This window comes from Aquarana catesbeiana, linkage group LG05, assembly GCF_042186555.1.
Source record: "Aquarana catesbeiana isolate 2022-GZ linkage group LG05, ASM4218655v1, whole genome shotgun sequence".
NCBI classification, from domain to species: domain Eukaryota; kingdom Metazoa; phylum Chordata; class Amphibia; order Anura; family Ranidae; genus Aquarana; species Aquarana catesbeiana.
In genome coordinates, this window is record NC_133328.1 from 302,102,325 (window position 1) to 302,129,435 (window position 27,111).

General features: G+C 40.9%; 1 protein-coding gene across 1 annotated transcript in view; it reads left to right on the plus strand.

Annotated features, from left to right (window-relative positions):
* Positions 1-27,111, plus strand: part of LOC141144794 (dynein axonemal heavy chain 5-like) — a 454,887-nt gene that overhangs the window by 326,072 nt on the left and 101,704 nt on the right. Inside the window, exons 63-65 of the mRNA XM_073630823.1 lie at positions 14,827-15,021; positions 17,991-18,146; positions 19,349-19,531. Of these exons, the coding sequence (XP_073486924.1) occupies positions 14,827-15,021; positions 17,991-18,146; positions 19,349-19,531 (534 nt within the window). The remainder of the gene's footprint in view (positions 1-14,826; positions 15,022-17,990; positions 18,147-19,348; positions 19,532-27,111) is intronic.

Below are 27,111 nucleotides of genomic sequence, written 5' to 3' on the forward strand. Positions count from 1 at the left end.
AGGGGAAAAACAGTGTCTGAGTTGGGTAAGAAGAGATGAATGGTAATAGTCCTTAAGATCTATGTCACCCATCCCTCCCACTGTCCCATGTTTCGTAAGGAGAGTTCGGAAGCACTAGGGGCGTTTAGATTTCCATAGGTATTGCTTTAGTATGTTCTGTAGGGCATTTAAAAGGTTGTAGATCATGAAGGATCGGTAAAGTATGAAACAATTATAAAATTTGAGGTAGGCGTAACATTTTAAAAGAAGCCAGGCATCCTGACCAGGATAGTTCCACCTTGGCTAGGCGTTTGGTCTCCTGGGATAGTCTATTTATCGGGGGTATGTAATTGATATTGGCTAGTTTGGAGGGGTCTGCCGTCAGCAAAAGTCCTAAGAGGGATATAGCGGAGTCAGTCCAGGAGTAGGGAAATGAGGTTTGAAGTCTAGACTTCAGAGTGGAGTTTATATTCATACACAGTATTATTGATTTGCTATAGTTAGCTTTATAGTATGAAATCTCACTAAAGGACGTCAACATTTTGTGGGCATTAGTTAAGGAGGAAATAGGGTTGGTTAAGCACAAAATAACATTGTCCACAAACAGACTTATAGTATGGGATCTGTCTTGAAATGTAAAACCATTAATGTTTGGGTGGGATCTAATAGAAGCCATTACAGGTTCTATAAGAAGATTGAATATAGTGGGGGATAGTGGGCATCCTTGTCTCTTTCCATTGGTTATAACAAAGGGCCTTGATAGGCTATTTCAGGACCTGTGCAGGTGGGGATGAATATAAGGCTAGGATGGCAGAGAGGACAGGACCAGAGAAGCCAAACTTTTTAAGAGTCTGCGTCATGTAGCCCCATTGGGCCCTATCGAACGCATCCAAAGATAGGAGCAGAGAAGGCATGCGAATAACCCTAGAATGGTGGATTATGTTTATAATTCTTCAAGTTGCATCTGATGCTTGTCTGATGCTTGTCTATCTGAGGTGAATCCAGTCTGGTCAGGGTTTATCAGGTGGGGGAGAATAGTGCGTAATTTAAGAGCGAGTACCTTTGCATAAATTTTAATGTCCGTGTTCAATAATGAGATAGGCTTAAAATTAGATGGGGTTGTAGGGTCTTTCCCAGGTTTTGGGTTGGTGACAATATATGCTTGTAACATCTCAGGTGGGAACGATGCAGAAGTTATTGCAGTAGAATACACAGAAGCAAGAGTGGGGCTAAGGTTAGCCAGAAATACCTTGTAGTAATCATTTGTTAGACCATCCGGTCCAGGAGATTTAGCATTGGGTAGAGTCCTTAACAACCTTAGCAATCTCGGACACTGTGATAGGCGTATTTAATGAGATTGTTCTAGAAGCAGTAGCCTCAGCTCCACTTGTAGTTTGGTTAATTTGTGCATCGCCTCTGTGTCTGGGTTTGCTTTATTAAGTGACTTTATCTGTTTGATTTCAGAGAGTAGATTCTCTAGTTTCTGCGTTCTCTGTTTCTTAACTCGAGAGCAGAGTTGTAACAGTATTCCTCTGATTAAGGCCTTGTGGGCGCACCACAGAGTGGAGGGATTGGAGACAGAGAGAGTATTAATTGCAAAAAATCCAGTAAGCTGTTTTGCTATAAAAGCAGCATGTGTAGGTGTATGGATGATCTGTGAGTTAGCCCACCTACCATATAAAGGTTGGATCAGCAGTGTTTTCCTTCTGCACCACAATTGAGATCGGAGCGTGGTCTGACCACGATATTGTGTGAATGGAGGAGGAAGACACAGACTGTAGTAACATTTGGTCAACCAAAATCACATCAATACGAGATTAAGTGTTATGCCTTAAGGAAATGAAAAGAGTAATCACATTCATTTGCATGCTGACATCTCCAGACAACATATAAATCATTGATATGCAAGAGAGGCATAGCTTTAGTAGCTGTGTCCAGAGTAGGGTCAGCTGTAATGTTGAAGTCCCCACAGATAAGCAGAGCTCCTTTTTGAAGAGGAGTAATCTTGCGAAGCATCTTTCTGATAAATCGGAGTTGGCTGGAATTAGGGGTACAGATATTGGCTAGTGTGTAGAGTTTGTTATTAAGTTTGCATATTAGTATTAGATATCTACCCTCTGGGTCAGCATGAAGTTCTAGTACATTGAAGGCAAATTAATTATTAATAGCTATGTCGACTCCTCTTTGTTTCATAGGTGCTGAGGCCCGGAAGATGTGAGGGAATAGTCTATGCTATAGGGTTGGAGTTTTGGATGCATGGAAATGGGATTCCTGAAAGTATAGAATGTCAGCTCCTAGTTTAAGGGCTTCCTTCCATAGCACAGATCGATTAACAGGGTAGTTTAGCCCATTGACATTAAAAGAAACAAATTTAATTACCATTTGTATTAAAGAGGGAGAAGATTGAACAGTACCTCAGATGATGCATATTCGATTTGGAATGGTTAAAATCCATGCCAGAGGGAGCAAGAGAAGGTATCCAGTGTGGGTAGACTAGCAGAAAGCTGATAGTGAAGAGGAAGTACTTTGCAGCCTTTAGGTTGGACCTTAAACAGTTAGAGCAAGAATAAAGAAAAAGTCAACATGTAGAAGCAATAAATAAACAATATGGTAGTAGGATAAAAAAGGGGATCCCAACAGGAATCCATTAGCAGTAATACTGCACATTGTAACTGGCAGAAAAGTAGTGGGCTTTAAGCTCCGACGCGCCACTGGGGTTTGTTGCGCTTGTTACAGGGTGAGCCTGAGAAGGTTATGTGTTGCATTTTTTGTTGCAGCGTTTATGAGACAGTCCTTCTGGGTGTCCTGATCAGTTAGAATGTTCCAAGAACATGGCAGTTTTAGGCCATCGTCTAAGGATGAAATCACAGTAGATGAACCATTCCGGGATTATCAGTGTAGTGGGGTAGCCCTAACGATAGATTATGCTGTGGTTGCATAGAGCCTTATTGATAGGCAGTAGATTTTTGTGTTTTTGCATAGTATATTGGGACAGGTCTGCAAAGATTTGGATTGCAGCATATTTGTTAGGAGGTTGAGGGCATTTGCAGAATGCCATCATACATTGATCCTTAATGTGATAAAAATGTATCCGCATCAGCATATCCCTGGGCACATTGCCGGCTAAGAAAGCCGCATTGGGAAGGTGGTGGATCCTATCAATCACTATCTCATAATCTGATGCATCTGGAAGAAATTCCTTAATAATATCAGTGGCATATTGGTGGAGTTGAGCTGGCTGTGTGGCTTCAGGAAAGCCACGGATTTTCACATTATTTCTTTGTGAGCGATCTTCTAAATCAGCGACTTTTGTTTTGAGCCAGTCAACTTCATCAGATTGCTCATTATAAGTTATAAGAAAAAGCAAACTCTCCCATCTTTCTCTCCACATGGTCGACCCTGCCTCCCAGCTCCCCTATCTCATTTTTAAAGCTTTGCATGGAGGTCGTCATGTCTGAGTGTAGAAAGCTGCGGAGGGAGACCAGCATGTCTTTCAATGTTGTGTCCAAAATTGGTTTATTGGCAGTAGGGAATGAGTTAAGAGGGTCTATCAGTTTCCTTGTGTCATCTAGAGTGATGTGCCCTTTAAGCATCTCTGCACAGGAGAGTCAGCATCCAGGTGGGCTTAAATTTATCTGGGCTACTAGAGAGGGGAGGGTGAGCTTCTCTGGGAACCTGCCTGTGAGCCTGCCTGTGAGTGAGGGCTCTGTGAGGTCTGGGGAGAGCCGCTGGATGTAGCCAGTGAGTGGCAGCCGGTGCCATCTTGGGTCTTCTCCCGCTCCGGGAAGAAATGCAGGAGTTTTTTAGGTTGGTGGGTCTCCTTCCTCTTTTGGGCCATAGGTAGAGAGGATGGGGGCCCTTTAGAGAGGCTCTGGTGGAAGTTTGAGTGGTCTGGCTCACCTCCATGGTTCCTTTTTCCCAGCTTTGGTTCTAGGCAGCCATCTAGTAGCATGGTAGCCATGCCCCCTCCGTTTTGCTTGATTGTTAACAAGTGCTGTGCTACTTGTGCACATTAATTTCTCATGGGCCCTCAACATTCCTAAAATACTCACTTTTTTATATGTCCAACATGAATAATATTCACAGTGAAATAAAGGGTCAGGCTAGCCTTTCAGTAAGACTATTATAAATATTGCATAGGGGAATACAGAAGTGCTATACTTAAAGGCTGGGTGCCTAAGAATGGACTTACTGTGGATGATTTCCTTGCATGTCCCTAATACTAACATATGTTGGTTCCAGTAGTAATGGCCACCCATACAGCATGGCAGCCCATTCGTAAGAATGGCTACTTATTTTTTGAATTTCCAGAAAATATGAAAAGTGAAACTGTACATCATTTAGAATCTGTGTTTCAAAGTAAAAGATTAACCCGCACACATGTTGTGTCCTTTCCTATTTGTACATTTATCACATTTCAAATGTCTTGGCATAACTGATATATATAGTACTGCATGTTGTGGTAGGTGTACTGTATGATATTCTAAGAACAGACTCACTATAGACTGAATTCAAATGCTAGCAGCCACAGTACATGATTAGGTTAAGAACTGCTTGATTTTCTTTGATCTAGGAATTCAATATTTGGATCTGTGACTTGGTAAAGCTGTCTTTTCAAAGCAGCCCTTTGTGGTCAGACAGCGTAATACATAAATCATAAAACTCTGTTGTGTATGAGCTGGTTTATTTTGAATTCTACAAGCAGTGTAAACACTCCCCAGCCTTCAATCCATGTCATTTTTTATTGGAGAAAGGTGATTGAGAGTGCCCAGGCTTCATTGTCACTTTTGGTTTCCTCCAAAGAGCCAGACATTTTAATTAATTCTCTCTGTCAGTTCTATATTTCTTGGTTCCAAAAGCATAGAGTACCTGTCATGGTTCAAAGACTCAAATAAATGACATTTGTCGTTTATGGACCAAAAAAAATGACAATGTAATGGAAAAGTTCTGACTTGTAAGATTGAGTTCTTGTTGAAGTATTGCAGCCCACTACTTCTCAAAGTACAATAAAACTGTCAGGCCTTTTGTGACATTTAAAAAAATATAACAGAACTAAGTTTATTATTTTGTGCCTTTTAACCCATATTTTACTATTTTTCTGGGTGCACTATGCTATTGGATCTGTCTTTGTAAATGTGTTAAAGAAAACCTTTGGCCTAGTAGCTTATTTGAACTTTTTTTCTAAAAATATTTGTAAATATGCTGAGCTGTTTTTGTGGCTTGAACTCTCTTACTATAAATCTTCTTAAGTCAACTACTTGCTCGACTATGAAAAATCACCCCCAAATACCTAGGGTCGTCTCTGCCCTCCCCTTCCTCCTGTTAGCTGCCTGAACGCTTCCTCTTTCATTTTACCCAAAATCATGAAACAGAGGCAGCATTGTGCAATACAATACAGCTTGTCTTACAATGCATATTGACTGCTAGGTTAGCACACACATAGCTTGTGTTTTCCTGCTTTATGAAGACTCTGCTATATTTGAACTTTGGATTGTATGGGGTAGTGCTAGGTTGCCATGCCTTGCGTTGTGTTGCATTTATGTAAACATGTGAAACAGTAAAGGGCGCAACACTAGTGCAATCACAAACAAGCTGAAAATTCGTGAATATCAAATTAAATTAACGTAAATAAAAGTCCATGATTCTATCAAACATTGGTATAAGACATGAATCGTGAATCTTCTATATGTGCTCCAAACACTGTGTAGTGCTAAGGTGCAAATACTTAAAAAAAAAGTGCTGCGCCCGAAGTGGTATATCAAAGCGCTCACCAGATTGCATCGGCCACCAAGTGACCACCAGGTATGTAGTATACAAAGAAACCTCTTTCATCCGATGTGTCCCTTCATAGGTTTTGCAGCATATGTATGCTCTTTGTGGATCACTCAGGTCTCAATCCAAGCACGGATGGTATATATATATATATATATATATATATATATATATATATATATATATATATATATATGTTACTCCTTAGTAAAACCAGCTCACATCCAAATCATCTGTAAACAGTGGCTCAACATAAAAAGCCACAGAAAGCCTTAGATAGTGTAATAACATCTTTTTAATAGCTTAAAATAACACTTACAAATCCAGTTCATTTTTTCTTGTATGGTACAGTAAAAACGAGATGCAGCTGTAGAGAGGAGCAGAAGCCGGTCCGGTACCATGCAAGTGTGTGTGATACTCGGCGTATGTCTCAGCTTGCTTCTCAGCTATATGCGGAAACAGAGGACTCATATATTGCGCGTCGAGCCTTGCTTTCAAAGGTGATATAGATATATATATATATATATATATATATATACCATCCGTGCTTGGATTGAGACCTGGGTGATCCACAAAGAGCATATTTATGCTGCAAAACCTATGAAGGGACACATCGGATGAAAGAGGTTTCTTTGTATACTACATGCCTGGTGGTCACTTGGTGGCCGATGCAATCTGGTGAGCGCTTTGATATACCACTTCGGGTGAAGCACTTTTTTTTTAAGTATTTGCACCTTAGCACTACACAGTGTTTGGAGCACATATAGAAGATGCATGATTCATGTCTTATAGCAATGTTTGATAGTATCATGGACTTTTATTTACAATAATTTAATTTATTTGATATTCACTTCATGATTATTCAGCTTGTTTGTGATTGCACTACTGTTGTGCCCTTTACTGTTTCACATGTTGCTTATTAGTTAGCAGCATCAGTTTTGGATAGTGTATGTAATTGTAATTTGGCACTTTACCCATCTTCTTAATTTTTTTATTTATGTAAACATGGCATGTCAGGTGATGATGTCATTTTGAGCTGCCTTTACAGTATTTACCTATACAAGTCAATAAGAGTACAATATAAATGCATAGTTAGCAAATTTGAGAGGCAGTGTATTCCTGAAACAAGCAAAGCATATTCTCTATAGTCTTTACCAGCCTCAATCCAAATAACCTAGTGTGGTTCTTATCTGCTTTTGTCTCTCACTTTTGTTGCCAGCAGTTTAGACAATGATTGCTGTGTGTTGAGTTATTTTGAGGGGACAGCAAATTTACACTGTTATACAAGCTGTACACTCACTACTTTATATTGTAGCAAAGTGTTGTCAGATAAAAAGATATTATAAAATATTTACAAAAATGTGAGGGGTGTACTCACTTTTGTGAGATACTGTATATGTTTCCTTATGAGAATGTTTAGAAAGGAGTGTATTAATTCCCTCCACTCAGGTCTCATACAACACTTAGCTTTCTGCTCTTTTCTGTGCAGTGTGTGACATTGGAGAAGCTGTAGAATAAAGAGGACTTCAGATAAATGATTACAACTTATGTAGGAGGTTTTGTTTTATTGTTGGTGTATCACCTGACAGTAGTCACTTTAGTAAGTATATATAGTTATATATATATATATATATATATCCGGTTTCCTCCCACACTCCAAAGACATGCTGGTAGGTTAATTGGATGCTGTCTAAATTGTCCCTAGTATATGTATGAATGTGAGTTAGGGACCTTAGATTGTAAGCTCCTTGAGGGTAGGGACCGATATGAATGTACAATGAATATGTAAAGCGCTGCGTAAATTGACGGCGCTATATAAGTACCTGAAATAAATAAAATAAATAAATAAATAAATATATACAACCAGTTTATACACTAAAGAGGAGACAGAGTTTTACTTATAACAGAAGCAGGAGAAGAACAATAATAAGTGGTCAGGATAGATTTATTCTGTTACTGTGCTACTTTAGAGCAGGGAGAAATGCATGAATGAAGCATAACTCTTATGCCCAGTACACACGATCAGATTTTCCGACAAAAAATGTTGGATGTGAGCTTGTTGGTGGAAAGTCCGACCATGTGTATGCTCCATCGAACATTTGTTGGCGGACTTTCCGCCAACAAATGTTGGCTAGCAGGTTCTCAATTTTTTCGCCAACAAATGTTTGTTGTCGGACTTTCCGATTGTGTGTACACAAATCCATTGGACAAGAGTCCACGCATGCTCGGAATCCAGTATGAGCCGGAGATATAACTAGCGTTCATAATGGAGATATCCCGTACGTCTTGTACGTCACTACGTTCGTAATTGTTGGCCAACATTTGTGTGACCGTGTGCATGCAAGACAAGTTGGAGCCAACATCCTTCGAACAAAAATCCATGGTTTTGTTGTCGGTAAGTCCGATCGTGTGTACAGGGCATTACAGTAAATGTTTCTAAAAATCCGTCTCACATTTCTACATTTCTCCCTCTGTTTTGTTAATTTATTGCTTGTGTAGCGCTATCCCCGCGAGGGCCGCTTGATATTTTATGTTCTTCTGTGCATCCTTGACCCTGTGAATTTTCCAGCCCCTCTGACACACTCTAGATTCAGACATGATGTGTATACCTTTAAATAACACACTGACACAATGCAAACTGATTTCAGCCCTCTTAGATTTACTCAATAAATGGAGAAACTTATAGGAGTGTTACTTGAGCCAAATCCTGGAAGAATTGCCGATACCAATTACCAATACTTTTTCAATGTCATGTGACAGTAGCACTAATATGCAGCACCGATGGGCATCGATAGGTGGCACTCATGCGGCATGGACTGTGTCAGTAGTTTATTTCTTCAATTTATTTTTTACAATTTTTTTTAAAATTATCTTCTTACAATTTTTAGTTTTTTATTTTTTTTACAATGCTTTTTTTGGGGGGGGGGGTACAGTATCAGTTTTTTTTTTAATATTTTCTTATTTTTACAATTTTACTTTAAAATATTTATTACAATTCTTCCTTTTTTGTAATCAACCCTGTTGGGGGGGGGGGGGGGGCTTTGGTGAGACCGAGAAAGGGACTAAGGGCACAGATTCTCCCCTTTGAGACAGAGGAAGGGACTAAGGACACATATTTCCCAGTCCCTTTCTCTGCAGCCTCAGCTGCACTAAAGATGAATGGACACTAGGAAACAGCAGCTCCTGTTCACTCATAAACTGAAGCATCGTAAACATAGTTTACGATGCTCAGTTATGAATGGGCAGAGTCAGTGATCACTGACTCTGTGCATTCGGAAAAGGAAGGAGGTGGTAAATGACAAATTTACTTTTAATGTTAGCCCAGACCCCTTCCTTGACACATCCCATAGCCCTCCCTCACATTTGTACGCTTTTCCTAAACATTTTCGAAAAACCCTCCAAAAACATATCTTGTTCAATAGCTAGCGGGTATTATTTCCCTCAGAGAGAGACTACAGCTATTATTCTAAGGTACATGATGTGTACACCCGCATCAATCTCTTCTATGTGGACCAGTTTACCCTTGAACTACTGCAGGCGGCATGCATAGAGAATATTACTATCTCAGACCACACTCCAGTGTCCGCCACCTTTACCTTGCCGCAAGGCATCCATCGTTCATGGTCTTGGCGACTGAATGAGAATCTCTTGGATGATGCTGTAGTGGTGGCGGGGGTCTCGGAAACTCTCACTCATTACTTAAAGGAAAACTCCACTGGCGATGTGGGCGAGGGGATGATTTGGGAGGGACACAAGGCTGTGGTGCGTGGCCAGCTAATTTTGCAGGGGGCCAGATGCAAGAGGGCATGGCAGGCTGACTTTCAGAGGGTTCTGGATGCCCTCCAGCAGGCAGAACTCTGTCATAAGCATCACGGGGATCCTGAGGCACTAAAGAGGTTGCTGGAACTGAGAGATCTTTTCTCACGCTTACTGGACTGCAAAGCCTGCAGGCATCTTCATTACATCTCTCAAAAATATTATGAGCATGGTAAGAAGTGTAGTAGGATGCTTGCCAGAGCTCTCCGAAAGCATCGGGCTCAGACATTTGTCCACAAACTCCAGTCTACCCCTTGAGGGGCGGTCTCACACTCCTCTAAGCTTGCCTCTATGTTCCATGATTATAATGCTAAACTTTACTCATTGGATGCTAGACTGTCACCTGATGCCCAGGTCTCCAGATGGTCCAACATTCAAGATTATCTGGCAGCCTCCGGGCTCCTCCTTTGTTGGAAAAGCAACGGATTGGTTTGGAGTCCCCTGTCACGTCCACTGAAATTGAAGCAACGGTAAAATCCTTGCCCAATGGGAAGAGCCCCGGTTCTGATGGGTACACAAAAGGCATACGACAGCTCTTCCCTTCCTTTATTATATTATCGACCCTATGTGTAGATACTTTAATTCGATAGCCAAAAGTAATCCGATTTAGTTCAGAACTACCGCCTAATCTCGCTACTGAACATGGACATTAAAATCTTGGCAAAAATATTGGCGAACCGTCTGAAACACCTTTTACCCCTCATTGTGCACCCAGACCAAACAGGATTTATTGCAGGTCGTGAAGCATGAGATAATTCCCTTAGGGCTATCCACCTTGTCCATTGGGCATGCCACAGCACCTAGTCCTTACATCATCCTATCCAGGGATGCAGAGAAGGCCTTTGACCGGGTGGACTGATCCTTCCTGAGGGCGGTCTTGGAGACCCTGGGACTGGGCCCGTACATGCTGAACTGGATCATGGCTTTCTGTTCCACCCCCTGTGCCCAAGTCAAGGTGAATAGCCTCTTTTCTTTCCGATTAAGAGCGTCATGAGACAGGGGTGCCCCTTTTGCCCCTCCTGTTTGCACTTACTCTGGAACCATTGCTGCGAAAGATACAGGCTAACCTGAACATTATGGGGTTGACGGTTGGGAATACGGAACACAAGTTATCGGCCTATGCGGACGATGTGTTGTTCCACTTAATGGAACCCCTGATCCCTTTGCCAAACCTCATGAAGGAACTCCATCAATTTGGGGCACTATCTAATTTTCAAATGAATTATTCGAAATCAGAGATTTTGCTGACTGTGGGCTCCCTTCCGTTATCGCGAAGTTTACAGGCGGAGTTCCCCCTTATGTGGACTAAGTCCTCCAAAAAAAACGTAGGTATTCAACTAACTGACCGCTTTGAGACCCTTTAACATAGTAATTTTCCCACCCTACTGGCGGCGGTTAGAAAGGACCTTAAACAGTGGACCAAAAAATGCCTTTACCTGGCTAGGAGGGCGAAAATCAAGCCGAATATCCTCCCACGAGTGCTGTTCTATTTGCAGATGGTGCCAGTGCCTTTGCCGAACTCCTTTTTCTTAACAATCAACATTATGCTTTCTGAATTTGTGTGGAATGCAAAGCTATGCGAGTGCTGAGGCACTCAAAAAAGGCTGGAGGCTTAGGTATACTGGATATCAGGAGGTGTTATAGGGCAATCGTTCTTCAGTGGATATTGAACTGGCGTTTCCATACCAGATCTCGGCTCTGGGTGTCCCTGGAAAAATACCTGGCAGGTAGGAACCTAGCTCATGCTCCGTGGCTGCCTAGGGAACACAGGGTTGTCAGACACTACTTCCCCTTTAACATCCCAGACTCTTAAAGTTTGGGATTGGGTCCACAGTTTATACCTATTGGTCCCCCCTATGTCCCCGCTGGACCCGCTCGGGGGCTTTCTCTGGTTTCCCCCAGGAGAACAGATGACATTCTTTAAGAAGTTGGCAGACGACCCTAACGCTAGCTGTGGTAAATTCCTGGAGAATGGTAGACTTCTTATCCTTGAGGCCCTTAGGGCCCGCCATGCTAGCTTCCCAATTGCCTTTTGGTGACATAAACAACTTAGTCATTTCTTTGCTACACAGGGTCACTCCTTCAGAGCCACCTCTGCGCTTACACCCTTTGAGCTTCTCTTTGCTGCTGATGAACCTATCCCTCATATGATCTCCGAGTTATACCAACTACTGGGTTCAGCCATGTCAAAGACTAAGCCTGTGTATATCAGGGAATGGTAAAGAAACCAGGAGATGGAGTTTTCCGGGGCACAGCTGGCTCACTTGTATCAGCTTGCGCACACTAACTCTATTGAGTCTAGAATTCAAGAAAATATTGGGCTTTGACGTTCCCTTATCTCCTTTGCACTTCCTCTTCCATGTTCCCCAAATACCAGTTAGCCAATATAAGAAGAGTACTTTGCCGCACCTCCTGAATGCTGCTAAATGACTGCTTCCAGTCTACAGGAAGCGTACCCATGTTCCAAGCCAAGAAGAATGGCTACAGAAGGTGAAGCAGATTAGGGAAGCGGAAGAATGGGTGGCAACATGCAAAGGTTCAAGGGAACGGTTTAACACTATTTGGGCACCAAGGCTGGAACATACCTCTGACCCAGGGCATATTCCCTCCGGCTTGGATGTCGCCTAGTTAGAACTTGCTGAGCCTTCCCTTAGAGGACTTGGTCAGCATAGCTCATCAACCTAGGTCTCTCTCCTAGACTTGGGAGGAACTCCATTTTTCATCATTTTTATGCCCCCTTGCGGAGCTGATCATTGGTGTGAGCGACTATCTACATTTTGCCAGTGGAAATATCGGTGTGTGCCAGGAGGACAGGGCTCTTTCTCTTCTCTCTCTTATCTCTTTTTTTCCCCCCTGTTCCTTATTTTTTTTTTTTTTTTAGTTTATATGTTACGTTTTTGACACACATGTTTATCCTGTGCTATCAGGCGGTGCATACCTATTATACTAGGTTGCCATAAGGTACACTTCCCAAAGTGGTTGTTGCCCCTCCTCTTTTCTGCTACGGAGATGGGGCTCATAAGGGTTGGATGCCTTGTTCCTGCTTGTCCCCTGGGCTGAACTTTGGCCGGAGAGGGTCAGATGGAGGTTTCTTGAACCCCCCCTCTCCACTGAGGGCATGCAGGCTGAGGCTTCCGCTGGACCTAAAAGCCAAGAATGGCTACTCACGCCAGGAAGCAAAGTATATCCACCTTACCACAGTTCTACTAGCCTTGGTAACTTCTGTACCAGCCATATAGTCAATGCCCTAACGGGAAAGGTTTGTTTTATACTGAAAAAGGTGTACATGGCATGGTGTGCATGGCATGTTGTTTACGTCATTAGTTTAACTAATTCATGCCTTTCAAGTATGTTGGAGTCAATGTTCATTATGTGTATTCTTTTTATTTTTGTCATGAATAAAGATTACATAAAAAAAAAAAAAAAATGACAGATTTACTGGCTCCTTCTTCCGCTCTCCATCCTAACAGATCTGGGGCAGGGGGTACCGGAGGAGGAGAGGAGGGGGAGCAGAGGGGGACTGAAGGAGTACATGGCGGGGAAACTTAGGACCACGGAGGACACAGGGGACAGTCAGGGATGATCAGCGCATCACCGATCATCCCCTGACTGCCCAGGTATCGGATTAGGCATCGGAGCATTTGCCCGAGTACAAGTATTCGGGTAAATGCTCAGTATCAGCACCAATACCGATACTAGTAACGGTATTGGTGCAACCCTAATAACAACTAGTGTGCAAAGTAACAGACAATAAGCAAACAGATTATTTTAAAGGATATTTATTGTTGCCAGTATTACTATTGCTAAAGATACCCGGGCTGGCCTATAATACCCTTTATCCTAATGAGAGACGGAGTAGTATAGATACCAGTAATGTGTCTCCTTTAAGAGCAATAAATTGACAGTGTTCCAAATACAAGGCCTTGCAATTATCTTCTCCGGCAGTTGGAGCTCAGAGAAGCAAAGAATTCCTAAATATGGCAAAGTGATCAGCAATCAATGTAGGGAAACTTTACTTGACTAGTGACAAATCCTCTTGGCAACCCGAGTCTAAGATGTCTGTGTACAGTGTTCAAGGTGATGTGCTAATGGCTGGTAACTGGATTTTGAGCTTGTGCCCGCTCAATAATCCTGATGACCACAGGGGTTAACTGCTAAATGATACAAGTCTGTCCTCCTAGCAAGCAAGATGAGATGGCTGTTCAGTCTGCTGATTCAGTGGACCTTTCTACACCTTTGCTGTCAGCGATGCTGCTGGGGTACCCCTGGCATAGTGTGCAGAGACCGTCCCGCATGGGTTGAAACCGCAGATGCAGTGGCTAGCGTGGTAGGCCACAATCCTCCCAACAAAGCGACAAACTGGTGCTCACACGATGGAAGCAAGAGAGTGTGGGCCTGGGCGGCAGATCCCTTTAAAGTCTCTCCCATAACTCTCCCCTGGAAAGGATGGCTTGCTGGGAAGTGCAAGATAATTCAGTTTAGCGATGGCTCCTGAAGAGACTACAGATCCCACGATGCTCTTCTCTAGGCTCAGAAATGTGATGCATGTAATCCGAGACCAACACTAGAGGGACACAGAGACAGTCTGAAGAAATGAAGGATAAGTCTGCAGTATCAGATAGCTGTAGTCCGCTCCTGGCTAAACTTGTCACTGCTTTTTTTAAACAATGAAATAAAAATGTTCTTTGTAGAAAATTCCCAATTTGTGTGCTAAAGATAAGTATATATGAGCTTATAATAATAGTCTAATAAGTCCTAGAATTTAGAAAGCTCATGCCAAATCTAGACATATTTCATAAACTGAACATCATGCTGTTGCTTAATTAATAGCTATCTGTGTCCAGCTAAGTTGTTAGATTTCGGGCTGCCTTTTTTTTTGTATCATAATCTTGCTCTGTGGACATTAAAAGTGATAACCTACATTGGAAACATGTAATTTATAACAAAAATGTAAAAAGTTTGTTATATTTTGGTTATATGTAGCTAATATTAATGTGGAAAAATTGCTTGACTGTTGCGGACTGCATTATGTGTATTGAAAAGTTGGTGTCATGCCCAACACTTTATATAAAAAGTATTTTTTCTTATATACTGTATTTTCCATGTTTATTACGTTTATTATGCCTAATGGATGGTTTTCATTTAAAGTGGTGTTAAAAAATAAAGCAATCGAGTTGTACTGTCATGCAGATGAAATGTAGTGGTTGCTTTTTACTAAGTTCAAGTCTTTGTTTAACACAATCTTGATTTACTGTTTAGGATCTGAACCTTATCTCAATGCTTGTGGACAATGCTACAATTGGTGAATGGAACCTTCAAGGACTTCCCAGTGATGACCTGTCTATCCAGAATGGAATTATTGTTACCAAAGCATCTCGTTTTCCACTTCTTATTGACCCACAGGGTCAAGGGAAAATATGGATTAAAAATAAAGAGAAAAATAATGAACTACAGGTAAAATAATCTGAGGGAAATGTTTGCTGTTTTCTGCTTTATTTCCCTTACATATAACCTTTGTGTACTAAATTGTTCTGTATATTTTATTAGTCTCCTAAAGTTATTTAATGTGACTAATGCTTTCATGAAATCCCCCTCTATTCTAACTTATCTCTCACTTTTAATCTATTTAATCAGTTTTAGCGTAACAAAACACATATTGGGAAAATATATATTTAAGAGGTTCACAGAAAAGTTGTATGTAGTGGGAATAAGGGAAATCAGTGGTCGTCCCGCTGCTTAACTGTATAGGCATGTGTTAGATGTTTTTTTATTTATTCTTTATGTTCTATTTATTATTTTTTAGTAGAAGTTCAATAGACATGCAGGCAAGAGTACAAACTGCAGCCTGCATGAACACTTAAGGAGGTTGTCCATGGCACAGGTTAATACATTGCCAGAGCTCGTGAATCGGGGCACTAGAGCAAGCCACTGTCATGTGTGTTTTCTATATACACCTATTCCCTTAAGTTCTCCTTCAAATCTGTTATATTATAAGCTCATTTATCAGCATTATTAGGCTGTTTTCAAAAGACAAGGCAAAGAAGACAAGTGCAAACCTGAAAGTTACCAACAACAACCAGTTGTTTTATCTGAAAGATGGAAATGAATGTAGAGTTAATATAGGCAAATAATAATAATATGTTTTACTTGAGTTTCTGTAAAATGTCCCAGTGTTTGATGCACATGCATAGTTAACAACAAACAATTTCTGGATCAGGAAAAAAGTTTTTTTGGATTGGATCAAACTTCTGTATGATGCAAAATTTGCCTGGGTGAAGACCGTCTGAGATTCACTTGTTGTCAAAGCATATAGGCATATAGGTAACATGGATGATGCGCTCCCTGTTACATTATTTTATAAAACCTATTTCTTAAATACATTTTTAAAAACATAAGTATTATAATTTTGTCTTTTATTCATACACTTGCTGATATTATACAAAGTTTCAGGACCAGGAGCTTTCTTAGATGGTTCAGGTTAATAGGAACTGAATTTGGAACACAAAGTCCACTCCTAAGCTACCAATTTCCTACCCCACCCCTTTCCTACATTGCCCTTCCCTAGGTAATGTAGCAGAGCCTCTGAGTCTCTGCACATTACTACTTTTTCACAATGTCTGCTGCTTTATGAAATTAATTGACTATGCAATTTGTAGTAAAGCAGTATTTAAATGTCCAGTGGATGTAGAAAACTTCAGAAGACCAGCCTTACACTTCCATAGGTGTCATCTACATCCTTGGCAATACTGTGGCCCTGGTAATGGATCACATGTCACATGAGCCACAGCAGATGGTTCAGACTACTTCCCAGTATTGGCTGCTGATCTGACAGCCTGTAAGCAGAGTGTCCCCTTAATTATTTTTAATTTCTCTTTAAATGGGGATAGGAGGCTATGGAAAGCAAGTTTTTTTGACAAATGGTAATAGGAAGTCCAGAGATTTTTGATTGAAGAGACACAAGGGGGTGACAACTAAGTGCTATACTGTAATATTATCCCCTATCACTACACCATATAATCTTTTCTATGTACAGCGATTTTGATTTTAGCTGTAAAGACATGTGGGAATAGGGGGCAATATAGTATAGTGATGTGGTATATATGGGGGGGGGACAGGTAACTGTATCCCTATTGCCTTGAGGTAAACCTACTCCTACGTGATTACTACTGCGCCAAAAGATTTTTAATAGTGGAGATGGTAAGAATATGTTTTTCAAGCATGGAGAGGTAGCACAGTAGGTTTCTAGCCTGCGGGTTGGAAACTGCCCTACTTGCCTGAGCCAATGAGTCTTAAGAGCCAGTTTAACACTGGAACTCCTAATGGTTGGTGTTTGGGCAGGTTAAAATTATGTTAAACAGAGGGCTTGAAACATGAACATAACTCCAGTGACCATAATGTATCACTACATTTTAAAATGCTCTGTTAGCTTAGATGGCACACATCTTTTTAATTTTTCAACTGGTAATCTTATAATGATAATAACCATTACTTCCTGTATGTCTGAGAAACTACTTTTGTTACACTTAACAATGATGTGCCTGCAGCTTGGTAATTAACACTGAATAGTGATGGCCCATATGTTGGTAATAAATCTGTTGGGATGCAATAAACATGAAATCCCAATTATCATTTTATTTATATTAGTCTTTGTTACAGAACATTAAAACTGAGACACGTGCAGTAAAAGAATAGGTATAGTTCTGAATATTAGATTAGACTCACAACTGTTCTTATATGTTTTAAATTTCTTTTTATATTGTTTTTGCTAAAATGATTTTATAGGTATTGGATACATGCCTTTTTACTTCAGTGATTTTATGAACCTATTTGCAAATCTTTTTATAGTGTTTGTGTTTTCATGGGGAACACAGAATAGATGTATTTGAATAAGTAGCAAATGTATTCATGCTTATTTTTTTACTTTAAGAAAACCGAAAAAAAAATGTTATCTGTAAATAATACCTTGTACTCAGTCCTATGCCTCTAGATACTTTTTGTTATTGTTTTATTATTTTCTGATCTCCCTGTACTTGGTTGGTACTTGTTTGCTGTATTTTTCACTATAGACAGTTTGCACTAGATTCCTGGATATAAAAAAAAAACAAGCAGGGTCATTTAATACATAATGTAAATGTAAAGATCCATGTTTATAGCTAGAATCCATTAGCCCATATCAGCCATTTAAATTTCAGTTTAATGAAGTCAAATTGATCAATTCTGAACTGTTGAGACAGTATGGATTGCTGCACATCGCCAGTTGTCTAAGTTAATAAGATAATTTATGCGCATTAAACATTTATACACATTCTTTAGATTTTTTTCTGTATAAAAAGAATGGCATACCACATTTTGAACCCAACTTGTCTGCACGGTTTCTGCATGTTTGCTTTGTAAATAACCTTGTGCCTTTTGTGTCTGCTTAGGTAACATCTCTAAATCACAAGTATTTTAGAACTCACCTGGAGGATAGTTTGTCTTTGGGAAGACCCCTTATGATTGAAGATGTCGGGGAGGAGCTCGATCCAGCACTTGACAATGTTCTTGAGAAAAACTTCATAAAATCTGGATCAACATTTAAAGTAAGATAACTTTATTTCATAATATTGTGTAGAATGTGCTTCAGTGAGATGCGAAATTAGAGAATCTTTTAACCAGATTTCAATTAGGATCTGAAAAGCAGTGACAAAAGTAGACACAAGCAAATAGATGGATACATCTAGTTAAAACTGGCCATACACGTTCAGCAGGAACTGGCTGAATTTCGATCTATATATGGGCAGGCTGGTTGTACAGAAGTTGATTTAATGATTGGCTTCTGTACAACCAGCCTTTTAGACAATTTCAGCATGATAAGCAGCAACAGCTATAGCTGGCAGCACTGATCAATGTATTCTGATCAATGTAGTTAACCAGTCTCCTTGCCATCAGAATATAATAATTCAGCGGTAATAATTCCCCACTTCCACATCGATTGCGTGGATGTGAGAATTGGGTCATTTTTTTTTTTCATTCAACCTGCGGTTTGAACAAAAAAAATGACTAATGTATGGGCTGCCTAAGTTTACACCTTAATCAAGGCACTTTTTAGTACTTAAACCAGAGTTCCACCCGCCCCTTTAAAAGTTAAGTCAGCAGCTACACATACTGTAGCTGCTGACTATTAGGACACTTACCTGTCCTGGAGTCCAGCGATGTCGGCACCGCAGCTGATGTTTATATCGGCTGGTCGGGTGCTGCCGCCACCATTGCGGGTAAGGGAACCCAGCAGTGTAGCCTTTGGGCTTCACGGCCGGGTTCCTACTGCACATGCGCGAAGCGCTGCACTCTCTCACCGGCACGGCAGAAGGGGAGGAGGAGGGGGACCCAGCTGCTAACGTAATTCGGAAGTGAGGACAGGGTACCTGTAAAAAACAGGTATTCGCCCCCCTGAAAGGTGCCAAATGTGGCACCGGAGGGGGGGAATCAGATAAGCTGAAGTTCCACTTTTGGGTGGAACTCTGCTTTAAGACTTGTGGTTTGCTTGAGGATACATATGTGCTGTAAAGTTCAATATGTATCTAACAAAGGCAAAGGTACCACAATTATTATTTATGTTTGCCTGCCAATCAGAATTAAAAAGCAGAGCTCCAGAGATTTTTTTTTTCAGTATCAGACTCAGCTTTTTTCTTTTGTCTGTATCTCACTGGGGGGGGGTTAAGGAACTATATTAATAGACATTTAAACACCAAATTTTATGGGCATGTATACTGATGACTGCTATATGATGTATGTATCATTATAGGTAAAGGTTGGTGATAAGGAAGTAGACGTTATGAAAGGATTTACGCTATATATTACTACTAAGTTGGCAAACCCAGCATATACACCTGAAATTAGTGCAAAGACTGCGGTAATTGACTTTACCGTGACAATGAAAGGGTTGGAAGATCAGCTCCTTGGTCGCGTCATTCTCACAGAAAAACAGGTAAGGACTATCTCCTTATGTGTATGTATTATAAATGGTGTACTTGCTGATGCCTCAATAATATCCTATCATAGCATCTGGTGGCTCAGAGCAGAGACAGTCTTTGTTTCCCCATATTAAACGTCTATCAGAATTTGACAAGGGGTACCATCTGTTGATTGCAGCCAACTCTCGGATTGGATCTGTGATAGGAGTGTTTTATAGAAGGACATTTTCCACTACTGATATGCTACATCATGGTTCAATGCAGTATGTCACTGAATAGATCAGTATTAAAGTAGTAAAAAAAAAAAAATTCAGCATGGTGCTGCGATTACAGGTCTGTGCATGAGTTGGTCAAGATCAGCAACAGTTACTGCCTCCAGGTCCCACTCTGACTTAGGGCCAATGTGTAATGACTGTAGGTCCAGTCTGGCAGAGATATGATATGTAAGAGCTTATGTGATTATTGGTAAATTTAGATTGCATGAAGAAATTATTGTGTGTGGCCAGCTTAAAGGGATTGTAAACCCTTGTGTTTTTTTACCTTAATGCATCCTATGCATTAATGTGAAAAAATTTCTGACACTGACCGGCCCCCCAGCCCCCCGTTTTACTTACCTGAGCCCTTCATTCTCGCGGCGGAGACACGCTCTTCCTCTCTTGATTGGATAGATTGATAGCAGCGCATTGGGTGCGCGGCCGAGTCCAGTATTCTGTGTCTATAGACACAGAATCGGGAGTGCGCCCGCAAGGTAACCCCCCAGGAGAGCGCTTCTCCCAAGGGGTTTACCGATGCGAGGAGGAGCCGCAAGAGCTGCCGGCGGACCCCAGAAGACAATGATAGGGTCACACTGTGCAAAATAAACTCCACAGTGGAGGCAAGTATGACATGTTTGTTATTAAAAAAAAAAGAGGGTTTACAAGCCCATTAAGAACAGATGTGCACTTTTAACATTTATACATGCATGTTTACCAGATGCCTTTTGGTTTACATTAATGAACATAAAAATATATTGAAATCTGTATAAAAATATGTGCTAATCCACACTAACATTTTTCAAAACATGCACTTGCAAAAAACAAGCTACTAAGGTGATCTTAGTTGCAGCTGCCACTTTGCCACTGCTAGTAACTCGGCTTTGGGCTTCATTCACACAGCCGTAAAATTTTTACGGATGTTATTAAACATGTGTTTTCTAGAAGAAAAACTCCTGCATAATGATAAGTAAAATACTTGTGTACAGTCAGGTCCATAAATATTGGGACATTGACACAATTCTAATCTTTTTGGCTCTATACACCACCACAATGGATTTGAAATGAAACAAACAAGATGTACTTTATCTGCAGACTTCCAGCTTTAATCTTAGGGTATTTACATCCAAATCAGGTGAACGGTGTAGGAATTACAACAGTTTGTATATGTGCCTCCCACTTTTTAAGGGACCAAAAGTAATGGGACAATTGGCTGCTCAGCTGTTCCATGGCCAGGTGTGTGTTATTCCCTCATTATCCCATTTACAAGGAGCAGATAAAAGGTCCAGAGTTCTTTTCAAGTGTGTAATTTGCTTTTGGAATCTGTTGCTGTCAACTCTCAATATGAGATCCAAAGAGCTGTCACTATCAGTATAGCAAGCCATCATTAGGCTGAAAAAACAAAACAAACCCATCAGAGAGATAGCAAAAACATTAGGTGTGGCCAAATCAACTGTTTGGAACATCCTTAAAAAGAAAGAACGCAACGGTGAGCTTAGCAACACCAAAAGACGCAGAAGACCACGAAAAACAACTGTGGTGGATGACCGAAGAATTCTTTACCTGGTGAAGAAAACACCCTTCACAACAGTTGACCACATCAAGAACACTCTCCATGAGGTAGGTGTATGTGGCCAAAGTCAACAATCAAGAGAAGACTTCACCAGAGTGAATACAGAGGGTTCACCACAAGATGTAAACCATTGGTGAGCCTCAAAAACAGGAAGGCCAGATTAGAGTTTGCCCAACAACATCTAAAAAAGCCTTCACAGTTCTGGAACAACATCCTATGGACAGATGAGACCAAGATCAACTTGTACCAGAGTGATGGGAAGAGAAGAGTATGGAGAAGGGAAGGAACTGCTCATGATCCAAAGCATACCACCTCATGAGTGAAGCATGGTGGTGGTAGTGTCATGGCGTGGGCATGTATGGCTTCCACTGGAACTGGTTCTCTTGTATTTATTGATGATGTGACTGCTGACAAAAGCAGCAGGATGAATTCTGAAGTGTTTCGGGCAATATTATCTGCTCATATTTTGCAAAATGCTTCAGAACTCATTGGACGGCGCTTCACAGTGTAGATGGACAATGACCCAAAGCATACTGCGAAAGCAACCAAAGAGTTTTTTAAGGGAAAGAAGTGGAATGTTATGCAATGGCCAAGTCAATCACCTGACCTGAATCCAATTGAGCATGCATTTCACTTGCTGAAGACAAAACTGAAGGGAAAATGCCCCAAGAACAAGCAGAAACTGAAAACTGTTGCAGTAGAGGCCTGGCAGAGCATCACCAGGAATGAAACCCAGTGTCTGGTGATGTCTATGCCTTCTAGACTTCAGGCTGTAATTGACTGCACAGGATTTGCAACCAAGTATTAAAAAGTGAAAATTTAATGGATGATTGTTAATCTGTCCCATTACTTTTGGTCCCTTAATAAGTGGGAGGCACATATACAAACTGTTGTAATTCCTACACCGTTCACCTGATTTGGATGTAAATACCCTCAAATTAAAGCTGAAAGTCTGCAGTTAAAGCACATCTTTGTCATTTCATTTCAAATCCATTGTGTTGGTGTATAGAGCCCAAAAGATTAGAATTGTGTCGATGTCCCAGTATTTATGGACCTGACTGTATAGATGCGTTTAAATTTTTTTTTTATGATTCTTTAATTTTCCCCTTTGTTTAGACTTAATTTATGTGCTTCCAAGTGCATATACATGTGTTTATATACATAAGCGCATAAAGGCATATTCTTAGACAAAGAATTTGAGATTCTGTGTTACAGGTCTGAAAACCGCTCATATTTATGCAACTGTGTAAATGGCTTCATTGAAAAAAATGCATCTGCTTTCCAATCTGTAATAAAGAAAAAACTTGTATACAGTATGGGTTTTTTCTTTTACAATAGGTTTATTAAGGTTTCTTCCATAAATCACAAAACACAGCGGAGTGCAGTGAAACAAGAAATTGTAATAGAAACAGTAGTTAAAGTGGATGTAAACCCTCTCCTATACCCAGTGAAGTGAACAGCCTCAGATGATACGCAGGGATGAAACAAATCTCCCTACATAAGTTTTACATGCATACCTGCTGTCTTCAGCTTTCTACAGTCTTTAGAATTCCAACATCGTGTTAGAATTATTACTTCCTCTCTCAACAGTAGGAGTGTAGTCTTGGCATACACTGTGTGACAGCTGATTGGAGGAAACGCTCACACGCCCCCTCCAGATAGGCAGAGGAAGGAAGGAATGTGCAGAGCTGTGCTGTGGCAAGACAAACTCTGTGCTAATCTATTTATAGCACCCACCCTGACATAAATTTCAGGCTGGTTTTATCTCATGCTGATAACAGAAGAATGAAACAGCAGAAAGACACAGAACTTAGGGCTTTGGAGAAAAATAAACACTACAGATTATGCACCTAGGTCAAATTTCATGAATCGGGTTTACATCCACTTTAACACGCTGCAAACAACAAAAGCGGCTAACAGCAATGTATTAGAGTAGTAGAGTATTGGTCAGTGAGCAACAGATAAGACCATATACAGTGACTACACTCATTCTAAATGGAAGGGGCCTCACTAACGAGACCTGCTTCTAGTCTGCTAAAGTAAAGACAATGTGAGTGGGGAGGTCATTGATCTGCATATCACTCATGCAGGGTAAAAAAAGAGGAAGATGGCAGAGACAAAAAAGGTAGAGACTCCAAGGGTCTCATTAAACTGAATGCAGAGCACTGTCTAAATTTAGATCTGCATTGTAAGCTATCTACAGGTCCCAGAATCTCAAGAACAGACCCTATCTAACATTTAGCAGGCAGCCAGGAAAAGAAAACCTACCTATTTCCTCTGGCCCATGGAAAGAGATGAGATTTAGTATATGCGTTTTTTTTACAGCCGTGTGAATGAGGCTTAAAATGATTTTTTCAATTTGGTATGCATATTGCTAAGCTTGAAGCCTCATTTAATGTCCACCCCTTTACCCTGCTTTGCCAAATCACATATTTTGCAAGGATTTTAGAATTCTTACTCAGAATTATCATACCTACTTCTGATCAAAGCATTGTAAACCTCTTTTTATGGCCATTTTTTCAGATTGAGAATTCTGCTTGAAGGATGGGGTGCAGTGCTTAACAGTGCAGCAATTCAGAAATCAGTAACCACTTACAGATCTTTATTGTAGTATTATCGCTACAAACCCAAGTTTTTTACTTGGCTTTGCATTTTGTATGCAAAAATTTCAATGCTTCCATATGACGATTGAGAACTGCATGTACCGTGATTCACCCCAAAAAATGAGAGGATAATCGGATTATAACGGTGCCAGTACAACAGAATTGACAAAGTTTGATCAAATTAACAATATTTTAATGAATTCAAGGTAAAAACATAATATTTAAAAAAGCACATGATCAATTTGCGGTCAACTTATATAGTATTCAGGTAAACATTTGTACTAAAGTGTCTATTCCTATTCATGTTTTGCCAGTGATGGCTTCTTCAGGGAGCTTTGTGAAAAACACTAGTAGTTACAGAACTATAAAGAGAGAGAAAATACATAATAGTCAACAGGAAATAACATCATATAAAATTAATATGAAAAGATTAAGTTTTTAATATAATAACATTCATCCTGTCAGAACCCTCATCTGTGCATTCAGAGATTGAGAGGTGATTGCTGCCTCTGAACACACAGTCAGCACCGTGGACATCTAACAGTCCAGATTTATGTGCCAAAGGCACCCTCCAACAGTACCATTCCACACTCATTTCTACTAGCAGCCCTGATGAAGGGGGAGTCTCTAGTCCCCCAAAATGCGTTGGCTTTTTTTTATTGCTGAAACTTCAAATAAAACACAAATATACTTACGTTATTGGGTACCGTGCACTCCTTTACTCTTTTTTCTTCTACCAAATATATGGAGTCGATCTTAGGGACGCACAACAAGGTAGCAGCCCAAGCCCAAACAGGGCTCACCACAACCTATTTTCCAAACTGGGCACGGACCTCTGGAAACTAATCCTTTCCATCTGCCCACACCCTATAAATCTACAACACTGACTGACCGAGTCAGTCCAGCACAATCTATACCCATTCTACTCAAACATATTGTGTGGGGGAAATAGAGAGTTGCTTTAAAGGCTAGTCACATGATTTGGACAAGTTAATGAGACAGGACTTGCCTCCTGTTTTTGTTTTTGCTCTTGCATTCAGAGGGGTGAGGCAACTCCAAGCCAGCAGAAAGCTAGGCACATTTGTTTAGCTTATAGGTGGTTTTTATACAGTAAAAAGGCATTTGTTTTTATTTATTTATTTTATTTTTTTCATGGTAAGGTGGTGTGGCGATAGGGCTCCATTCACACTAATGCATTTTTTGTTGCATTTTGCCACGATTTGAATTTTGCGATTTGTGTTTTTTTTTTGCTGTACATTCACCACGTCTTTAACAACCAATGAGTTATCAGCTGTCACTGGGCTTCACCGCTGACAGCTGAATGTAAAAAAAAGAATTGCCAGCAAAAAATAAATAGTGAAAAAAAAAAGGCGTGTCCCCCCCAGGTCCTTACCAGGCCCTTTGGTCTAGTATGGATTCGGAGGGACCCCCCCACGCCAAAATAAAAAAAATGGCATGGGGTCCCCCAAAATCCGTACCAGACCCTTATCTGAGCATGCAGCCTGGCAGGTCAGGAAAGGGATGGGACGAGCAAGCGCCCACCCTCCTGAACCGTACCAGGCCACATGCCCTCAGCATGGCAACATGGGGGGGCACTGTGGTCTTCTTTTTTCTCCGGTCTTCTTTGATTGTCCGGTGTGCTTCTTCCATCTGCCGCCGCTCCTGCCGATGACCCTCCTCCGATGCTGTATCCCGCTTATCTGTCCGCACCGACGTCAAGCATTTCTTAGATAATGATGGAGGCGTGGTTATCAGATGATGTCATCCGGAGACCCCGTCCCCTTGTGACATCACAAACCCATCATGCCCCGGGCGGTGATGTCACAAGGGGGTGTGGTCTCTGGATTACATCATCATATGGCCACGCCCCCTCATTATCTCAGAAATGCTTGACATCGGTGCGGACAGATCAGCAGGACGCAGCATCAGGGTCGTCGGCTGGAGCGACGAGAGAGGAAGAAGCACACCAGACAAAGAAGACAGGAGAAAGAAATAGAGCAAAAGAAGAAGCGGGAGAAGGAGAAGCCAGGGGAGGAAGATGTGGGAGAAGATGCAGGAAGATCGCAGAAAGAAGAAGATAGTTTTTGACAAGTCTTTTATTAAAAATATCTACTGTATTTTTTCACACTACATTTTTTGGTGAATAGGTATGGGGTACAATGTGTAGGGAATGTGGCCTGGTACGGTTCAGGAGGGGGGGGGGGGGGGCGCTCGCTCGTCCCATCCCTTTCCTGTCCTGCCGGGCTGCATGCTCGGATAAGGGTCTGGTATGGATTTTGGGAGGACCCCACGCTGTTTTTTTCAGTATTTTTTTTTTTTAACTGTCAGTTCTTTTTTTACATTTAGCTGTAGGCGGGGAAGCCTGCGGACAGCTAATGACTCATCGGTTATTAAGGATGCTTCGACTGGCTTCCCAGCCCCCTCTTCAGCAACAAGCTATATAGAGTGTAAAAAAAATAAAATAAACGCAAAATCGTGGTAAAATCGCAGTAAAAATGCATGTCCAAAAACGTGGCAAGCGCCACAAAAAGCACTGCAGAGATGCTCAAAAGCAACATGCATAGATATGACTCGAGCCTTACACTGCTTTATAAATGCCCCCCCCCCCCCCCCCCCATGACCAATTAGACATTTTTCATCCAAGTCATCCTTCTTCTCTGAATATGAGTGCTGTGATGGAAAACAATTTGATGCTACTTTTCCATTTTGCTACAAATTGTACTAGATTATCTTTGTAATAGAGTACAGCATTTTCTGTGGGGAACCATAAACATAATTGTGTCACATGTTCTCTTGAATTCAAATTATTTTTCTTTATGCCATACTGTCTAGCTCACCTATTAAGGCCTGGTTCACACCTATGCATTTTTTAGCATGTTTTTAGTTTTGCAGAAACACACTACAGTCCATTTAACATGGTTTCCTATGGATGTAGTTCACATCTGTGAATTTTATGGAAAGGGCCAGGGACTTTTTTTCTGGGTTTTGGTTCAATAGACTTCAGTGGATGAAAATTATGTATTGGAAAACGCAAAATGCACCTGCAATATGCAAACTGCAACCTGCAAAGACATGAATCATGCCTTAAGGGGTGCAGAGTAGGTATTGTTGCATGTCGGGCCCAAAATGTAAAAATCTGCTGGTAAAACATTATTCAAAAATACAGA